The sequence below is a fragment of the Ruditapes philippinarum genome, unplaced genomic scaffold (assembly GCF_026571515.1).
Source record: "Ruditapes philippinarum isolate M1 unplaced genomic scaffold, ASM2657151v2 ctg1755_1_1_1_1, whole genome shotgun sequence".
NCBI lineage: Eukaryota > Metazoa > Mollusca > Bivalvia > Venerida > Veneridae > Ruditapes > Ruditapes philippinarum.
Window position 1 is genome coordinate 3,666 of NW_026861259.1, and position 8,862 is coordinate 12,527.

At 37.8% G+C, this 8,862-nt stretch overlaps 2 protein-coding genes across 2 annotated transcripts; one reads left to right on the forward strand and one right to left on the reverse strand.

Annotated features, from left to right (window-relative positions):
* Window positions 1-327: 327 nt before the first annotated feature.
* Window positions 328-3,311, forward strand: LOC132715073 (uncharacterized). Its single transcript, XM_060698046.1, has 3 exons — window positions 328-1,941; window positions 2,176-2,362; window positions 2,519-3,311. Exons 1-3 carry the CDS (start codon window positions 388-390, stop codon window positions 3,223-3,225), a joined length of 2,448 nt encoding a protein of 815 aa, XP_060554029.1. The 5' UTR covers window positions 328-387; the 3' UTR covers window positions 3,226-3,311.
* A 575-nt stretch (window positions 3,312-3,886) lies between these two features.
* On the reverse strand, window positions 3,887-5,381 carry LOC132715083 (uncharacterized protein F54H12.2-like). The gene is made up of 2 exons (XM_060698057.1): window positions 4,139-5,381; window positions 3,887-3,966 (listed from the first exon to the last, which is right to left on the reverse strand). Exons 1-2 carry the CDS (start codon window positions 5,379-5,381, stop codon window positions 3,887-3,889), a joined length of 1,323 nt encoding a protein of 440 aa, XP_060554040.1.
* Window positions 5,382-8,862: the final 3,481 nt, after the last annotated feature.

Genomic DNA, 8,862 nt, shown 5'->3' on the forward strand with positions numbered 1-8,862 from the left:
AACCGCTTTCTGTCACGCTCAAAAACACATCGCGCTCAGATGTATTTTTGTTCTTATTGCTTGCACGGATTTTGGAAAGAAAAGTCCTTACAGGAACATGAACAATTTTGTTCAACCCATGTAGCGCAAAGAATAGAACTTCCTGTAAGCGGTAAAAATGATATTCTTGAATTTAAGGATTACGAAAAAACTTTGAAAGTCCCCTTCGTCATCTATGCCGATTTTGAAACGATTAACAGAAAGCTGCACACCTGCGCTCCAAATCCTAAGCATTCCTCCACCACAGCGACAACAAAACTCGAAGTCTGCGGATTCGGATATAAAGTGGTGTGTGAAGATGAGAAATACACCAAACCTGCTGTCATTTACAGAGGTGAAAATGCCGGGATGAAAATGATTGAATGCTTGTTACAAGAGCAGGAGGAAATAAAAGAGATACTTTCAACCATTGAACCTATGCATTTGACAGAAGAACACGATGACCTCATTGAAAACGCCACACACTGCTGCATTTGTAAAAAAGATTTCTCCATTAATGATAAGGGCTATGGAAAAATAGTCAGACATCATAACCATCTGACAGGGGAGATCATTGGTCCAGCTTGTAACAAGTGTAACCTTAATTGTGAGCAGGCAAAATTTACTCCTGTGATATTTCATAACCTGAGAAACTTTGACGCGCATATTTTATGCGAAAGCCTCGGCCTGTTTAAAGACTTTCCTCTCAGATGCATTGCTCAGAATTCTGAACGTTATGTCAGTTTTTCTCTCGGTAAGCTTAGATTTATCGATAGCTTCCAGTTTCTTCCCGCCTCATTAGAAAGTTTGGTAGACAATCTAGCGCAAGATGGATTACAAGCGTTTCCATCCCTTCTGTCAGAATGCAACTCTGAGGAGGAAGCCGAGCTCCTGCTTCGAAAGGGAGTCTATCCTTATGACTATATGGACTCCTTCGACAAGTTTGACGAGTCATCACTACCATTAAAAGAAGAGTTCTATTCCACCATTAAAAAAGAACATATTTCGGGGGAAGATTACGATCATGCGCAGGCTGTTTTTGATAGATTTAGTATGACGTCATTAGGAGAGTACCACGATCTCTATTTGAAAACGGATGTACTGTTACTGACTGATGTATTTGAGTCCTTTCGAGAGGTATGCTTGACACAGTATGAGCTGGATCCCTGTCATTTCTATACATCACCAGGTTTATCGTGGTCGGCTTTACTGAAGAAAACGGAAGTTCAGCTGGAATTACTCACAGATATTGATAAAATACTCATGGTGGAGGCTGGCATTCGCGGAGGTTTGTCACAGATCTCCAATAGATACAAGAAGGCCAACAATCCATATCTGGAGGAATATGACACATCTAAACCCCTGACCTACTTACAATATTTAGATGCCAATAATCTCTACGGGTGGGCTATGGTACAGCCCCTTCCCATAAGCGACTTTAATTTCATGGAAAAAGAAGAAATTGGAAACTTTGATGTCATGTCTATTCCAGAGACTGGAGACTTTGGCTATATACTTGAGGTATCACTTCACTATCCTCACAGGTTACATGACCTTCACAATTGCCTCCCTTTAGCGCCAGAGCAGAAGGTTATCTCCAATGAGCAACTCTCACCATATGCGCAACAATTGTTAAGAAAAGTGTATGGTTTAAACGATGCTGATCCATTACCTACACGAGGTCAAGAAGGGAAGTTACTGGCGACTTTAGAGGACAAAAATAAGTACATCCTGCATTACAGGAACTTACAGTTATACTTACTGCTAGGGATGGAACTCAAAGCTGTCCACAGAATTTTAAAATTCAGACAAGAAGCCTGGATGAAACCTTACATCGACTTTAATACAGAGATGCGTAAGAAGGCCACTTCCAACTTTCAGAAGAACTTTTACAAATTGATGAACGTTTCCGTCTTTGGGAAGGTCAGTGTGTGTAATTGTTTTTTATAATGTCTTTAGATATTTTTACGAAGTTTCACCGTTAATAATTTTATTATGAACAAAAAAATCTTTTTTTATTTATAATTTATTAATCATTGAGAAAAAAAAATCAGAAAACTTTATACGTTTTTAATAAATTATTCTTTTCGTTTTTATTGTCAGTGGAAATAGAATTTGAGCTACTCTTTTTTATTTTTTTTATCACTCTTTTTTAAGACCATGGAAAATGTGAGGCGTCATAAAAACATTGAGCTGGTGCATACAGAAGAAAGACTTTTAAAAGTCACTGCAAAACCAACCTACAAAAATACAACCATCTTCAATGAAGACCTCGTAGCCGTTGAACTGCACAGAGCAAAAGTTGACTTGTTCAAACCTATCTACTGTGGCATGTCCATACTAGGTGTGCGCTATTTTTTCTTTTTTTTTTTGTTCTTGTAATAATATTTTTACATTCTTAAATAATATTCTACAGTTTTTTTAACAGTCTTTTTTTTTTTAAAATGAAGCGTGTTTTTACGACTTCCATGAATTAATTAATTTATTCATTTATTTTCAGACTTAAGCAAATGTCTTATGTACGACTTTTGGTACAATTACATCAAAAAGCGGTATGAGCAATCAGCTCAGCTTCAAATGACGGATACAGACAGCGTCTTATTTTCTTGTGAAACTGAAGATATGTATAAAGACATGGAATCCTCTGCAGAGTTCTTTGATACGTCTGATTATCCAAGAGAACACTTCCTTCACAGCGATAGGAATAAAAAAGTTCTTGGCAAAATGAAGGACGAGACCAATGGGAAACCTATTTCTGAATTTGTTGGTCTTAGATCTAAAATGTACAGTTTTGTGTGTGATAAAAAGGAAGAAAAACGTGCTAAGGGTATCGCTAAGGTTACAGTAAAAAAGGATTTGAAACACGCGCACTATAAAAATACTCTTTTAGATGAGACCAGTGTTGTTTCTTCTATGTCATCCCTGAGGAGCCACAAGCATGAACTTTTTGGCGAAACTATTCAGAAAACGGGATTATCCGCCTTTGACGACAAGAGATATCTCATTAATGCGGTGGATAGTTATGCGTATGGACACTATAAAATCTCTGACGATAGTGTTGATATGGCGCCTGAAAGTGATGCACAGACATTTACAGTTGCGCCTGTAGAGGACTATTCAACCAATCATGCTGCTCGTTATCAAATGCTAGAGGAAAATGCATTTACGATTGGTGACTTTAAAATCACTCCTTGTATTAAACAGTAAATACTCATTTTGTATCTATGTACAAATAAATTATATTTCTATTTAACAAATGAACTATACTAGATATCAATAAAATAATGACAAACTATCGTCTGATTTTTTCTCCCTATTTATTTATATATAAAACGTATTGAATAATTAAAAGCATCCTTTTAAAAAGCTACATGCCTGATTAAAATGTTCATTCCCTATACAGTGGGAGTATGCTTGCAACATCGTGCCAGCCACATAATTGTCATTAGAATCTAAAGTGAATCCATCAAATCAATTTATAATGTCTTGATATGTATATCCAACGAGTCTTTGATGGAGAAACAATATACAATATAGTCCACATAATAATGAGTGATCACCCTGAATTTGAACATGATTTGACTGTAAACTGTATGCTTTCATGTCTAACCAACGCTGAAAATAATGGCTGTTTTGACTTGGCGTTCTTCCATAACTGTCAAAAAATTCCACATCTCCTTGAACATCGCTGAAAAAGGCGCACCAATGTTTTCCTGGTTTTGTATGAATGTCAGTGTTAGCAATAAATCCATAGGGTGTTCTTGGAAGTTGCCTAGGAAGTTTGTCTGCAGCAAAAACGCCGATGATTCGTCCATTTAAAACTGGATCACAATTAATCATGCATTCCAACTGTGACGTATTCATTTGTTTATGGAATAATAATATCTCTTTCGTGATTGATTTCAAAATAGCCAGGCCCTTCGCTGTAGGCAAGGCAGCTTATAGGTTCTGAAATACGATAAAAACAAAAAAAAATCATAAGTAAAAGGGTTTTTTTCTATAAGAATTCAAGACTTGAAGTAAAATAATATCTAAACAGGAAAACTTACATATATGTATATATATATTAAAAACTAAATACATTGAAACTAAAATAAAATTAGAAAAAAAATATTCTTACCTGTTAATGGCGTCTTGAAGACCACATCTAGCCGCACATTCCCCGTCTTTACAAGAGACAGATATTCTCCGTGATGTGAAAAGTTGGGCTCTAACTGGAACACGAACAAGGTTGAGCCGCTTAAATAGTGGCTCCTGTCTAGGAGATTGCCTTCGTCCTGTCTCCACTTTCCACTGGATAGAAGCAAGTTGGTGTAGGCGCGCATGATTGCCGTGCCTCCAGCAGCGTCAAAATCAAGTTTCAATGGATTTCCTCCAATGGGCAGTCCATCGCAGTATATGGCAATTTGTTGAATGGAGCAATTCTCAAAGTTGAAAGGGTTGGTCTTGTAATCACCGCTTAACGCCCTGCTTTTGACAAATCCCAAGATGATTTTGTTGGGACGTCTTCCTTGAAACATATTTTCCCAGCTATAATTGGTTAAGCCAGTAGACATGCTCACTGATCTCACCTCCACTTTATCGTAGGGGTATAAGGCGTTCTGTTTCTCCAAAATCTTAGAATGCCCGTAGATGACGGCAGGGTTTACTCTGATTTTTCTAGCGAGAATATAGATATCCTCGATATTCACTTTGTAATGACTACCATCTCCAGTGAGCAGACAAAATTCGGGTGGACTTCTATACAGTTTCACTTTCACATCTACTTGATTTATCAAATATCTCTCCATGGAAAACAAGTCGTGAAAAATAGGTCCTTGCAAGTCAACGCGTTTAGATTCGCCGATGATTTGGGCTCTCAGAAACAGGCCGTTGTTATTTCCGTTGGGATCTGTCACTCCTGGACTGTCTGCATCGTCTCTGATAAAAAGCTGCGTATCCAGCTGACTGGTTATCGCGTCTGATCCATAATTCAGAAGCGTTTGCATGTAAGCTCTATAGGGGTTGTAATTACACGTGATGGTGGCTTTGTTTTGCAAAGTGACTTCAGCCGTTGAAAATAGTGACTGAAGAAACAGATTGGCAGGCCCCACCTTCTCCACCTTTACATTCGTGAGAGCCGTCCCATCTGACTTTTCTACCTTTAGTCGCACATAGATTTGTGAATTTTTCAAGTCCAGATAATCCATAGAGTTTTGCCCGCTGATTTTAAACTCAAAAGGGCTATCGCCAGACACCTGAGATAGTGGCCGAATTTCATCGTAGTAAATATCATTCACACTCGTTTGTGTGCTGGGCAAATCAAACAAAGCCAGCTCAGACACAAGTCCTTCTTTAAACTTCTCTTCATTGAACACTGACATTCTTTAGTTGATTTCAAATATATCCTTTTCCCTTTTTGCGCGCGATTTTGTCTTTCCCTTTGAAAATGTTTTTTTCTTGGATTGTGTCTTTTTCTTGCCACTACCACGTTGACGTTTAAGTCCTTTATACGATTTTTTGCTAGTTTTCTTGCGCTTAGTTCCACGTCTCTGCTGCCTAGATGAAGACTGAAGCATGTCAACAACACTCGCTGGATTTATATCCTCCCTCTCTAGCTCAGATTTAGCTTGAGCAGTCGTTTGTTCTGCTGGTAATACCGCCTTTAGTGGATACACTTTATTACTGTCCACAGCTTTATATTCGTCCACAGGAATGACAGAAAAAACACCTCCCACCTCCTGATTGGTTTAATGTCGTTTTTCCACTGCTGACACGATCAAAAAAATCCACCCACTTTTGTGGATTAGGCACATACAATTTCATGTTTTAGTAAAATGGATATTGCTTCAAATGAAGTGTTAGGTGCAATGGTGATTTTAAATATGACGGGTAACTACCATCTCCAAGCTTTATATAGATCTGAAATTCTCGCAGCTCCTTCCTTTTCACGGGTAGATAGTAAGGCGTGTTGAACATATAATTCCAACCGTTTCTTTCGTTTTTATCCAGCCGTCGCAACAGCGGTTGTTCCGCGCCATGCACAATACTTTCTTTGCAAAGGTCCGTGTAAATGTATAGGCTGTCCGTCGTTTTAGTTCTAGACTTAGAATCGTCTGCAGCGTTAAACTCTGTGAGCGCGACTGCCCATTTACCATTTAAAGTCAATGACATATTTAAATGCACTTTAAATCTGTACACTTCATTGTCAGAAAAGTAGTTGTCACTGTCGTCACTTTTGATGTATAAATATTTATCCATGGTGTTTATGGAACGCGTTCCAAAACGTCTTTGATGTTAGTTGAAATTGATGCAACTATTTAATTTAGAAAACTAATCGTTATTCGTCTGCCATATACATCGTGTCACTTTCAGCAGCTATGGTTTGGTAAATGTACTGAGGACGTAGTACTCTAGCTAGCAATGAATGATGTCTAAGTAGCGCTCTCATTTTTCTTCGTGTGTTTACTTGCCTAGACCCTATAGTTCTCATGGTGAGTTTTTGATCTTCAAAGATATAAGCATCGCGCTGGTTAATGGGGATAGACCTAGTTGTTAATCTTCTCATAATTTCAGCAATGGCATCTATTTGTCCAGCAGTTATTTGACGAATTAAATGACGACGAGCACTTGCTACCGCATTTTTTAAGCTAAACAAATAATTCAGTTCTTGAAACACTCGCGAGCGTTCCATGATAACATAAGATGTTTATGCTTTACCTTCAGACACGTCTTTGACGTCGTCAGCATCTACCCAGCTATTAAACGTTTTAGGGAAGCCTTGCCATTCCACAAAATATTGCAGTTTCTTATTTCTTTTTCGTCTTCTTAATATACGTTCTATGAACCATAAACTATTTTCATCTTTGTTTACCTTTTGAAGTTCGCCTGTGTAAAACAAACCCTTTTATACTGTCACCTTTTAAATCTGTTATCTTGTACATGGGAATACCTTGTTTTAGAATTCTTCCCGCCACTTTAAACACTTCTGTGGTGTATTGTTCTTGATAAGCACGTTGAAAGGGTTGTTTTGTGAAACTAATACGTACAAGATCTCCCACTTTAAACTGAAAACTAGGCTTTGCTGTTCTTGTTTTTGACTTTTTCAAATACATTCGCGCCCACACATTAGCTTCATTTCCTTTGTTCACATCGTTTGGAGCTAATCCATGTAACCCCCTGTGAGGAGTAGCGTTGTAGCTGGCTACCACATCTTGTAGATCATCGATATATCGATAGGTTCTATTGTGTCTCATCATTCTATACAATTTCTCTTTCAGTGTCCTCTGAACTCTTTCCACAAAGTTACTTTTGGGAGGATTGTTTGTGGTGAAAAAGTCCTTCATATACTTCTTAAACCACTGGTTGGAAAACTCGCTCCCTTTATCCGCGCGAACTTTCTGAATTTTCGTTGGAGAAATGTCCTGCAGAATGTCTTTCATAGCTTTTAAAACCACCTTGGCCGTCTTGTTTTTTAGAGGTCTTACCCAAAGTTTTCTAGATAAGATGTCAATGACGCAAAGCAGGAATCGTACGCCATCATTTTCGTCAGCTAGATTCGCCATGGACAGAAGATCTATATCTAGCTGTTCCCCAATAGAGGTGACACGCACATTCGCCGTCTTAAATTTGTGTCTTCTGGTTTTCTGCAGTGAATAAGCGTCTTGGTCGTTGAGCCATTGTTTGATGTAAGCTTTTGTAAATACTCCTGAATATTTCTTATCAAGAACTTGGAACACCTTTTGAGCACCCGCATACGCGGCGGGATTTTTTGTCTCAAAATAATACTTTTGTAAAATGTTATTTTTCTCTTTCTCATCCATGTTATTCAGTTACTGTTATTCTCACGAAATGAACGAAAGCTTTACATGGTTTCCTTATTTGAACTGGACTATGTTTTTTTTTTCTTTCACCTTTTCACATTATATAGTGTAATTAATCCATCGTGATTTTATGCCTTTCTTCTTTGCACTAGACAATTTCTTTCCGTCAAAATTTCTTTTCGCTATCTTTCTTTGTTTGCCTTTAGAAGGTGATAATTTTATCCTGTTGAAAGGCATCCTGGAGAGTGGTTTGTCTACATAGAATCTTGGTTTCTCCTCCATACTTTGCTCATTTTCACCTTTGCTATTGCTTATGTGCTTCTCCTCGGAATCCATGTTTTCTGACCCAAGATCAGGATAAGACAAGTCTTTATTCTCTCTTTGACCGCCGATTTGTTCCTTCAGTTTAGAATCTTCCATAAGTTTCACTAAATGTTCGTATTTACTTTTGGGAATGAGCACAAGCTCACGCGCCATTACTTTATAACAGTTCGCTTTTGACTGCAGCAATAAAAGGTAAAATATATTTGAAGTATTTCAGAAGCAGTTCTTTTCTCTTTTTCAACGAAAGTCCTTTGCTCACAAATTGCCGAATGATAAGTTTTCGTTTGATTACATGCTTTTTGTCTTTTTCTGTCAGTGGGCGAACGCCAATCAGGATATTATACACAATCTGCACAATAGCGCTTAACTGCAACTTCTCAATGTTTTGTATTAAAACCTTCTTCTGTTTGTCAGATGTATGGAGAAGTAACAATAAAAAATCCTTCTCTTTTCTAATCAAAGGATTCATGCTGCCTTTTCTGGTTGATAAACTATCATTAACTGACCAGGCAATATGTTGGTGCGAAGTTTATATTTTGGGTCTGAATGTGGAGATAGATCCACCAGGAGATATCTATATTTCTCCGCAGTAGCCTTCTTGTACGCGTCCATAAAAAACTTTACTCGCCCAGGGAAGATTTGACGTCCTAAAGTCTGTATTTGTAATTCATCTCGGCTGCTTTTAAACAAAAAGAAATAATGTGTGTTTAAACTGATG

What these genes read in the sequence shown, in the direction of transcription:
- LOC132715073 (XM_060698046.1), top strand. Translation starts at nt 388, where the DNA reads ATGAAAATGATTGAATGCTTGTTACAAGAGCAGGAGGAAATAAAAGAG. An exon ending in ACGTTTCCGTCTTTGGGAAG is followed by an intron (nt 1,942 to 2,175) that starts GTCAGTGTGTGT and finishes CTCTTTTTTAAG; the next exon opens with ACCATGGAAAATGTGAGGCG. An exon ending in CTGTGGCATGTCCATACTAG is followed by an intron (nt 2,363 to 2,518) that starts GTGTGCGCTATT and finishes ATTTATTTTCAG; the next exon opens with ACTTAAGCAAATGTCTTATG.
- LOC132715083 (XM_060698057.1), bottom strand. Translation starts at nt 5,381, where the DNA reads ATGTCAGTGTTCAATGAAGAGAAGTTTAAAGAAGGACTTGTGTCTGAG. An exon ending in CTTCAAGACGCCATTAACAG is followed by an intron (nt 3,967 to 4,138) that starts GTAAGAATATTT and finishes ATCGTATTTCAG; the next exon opens with AACCTATAAGCTGCCTTGCC.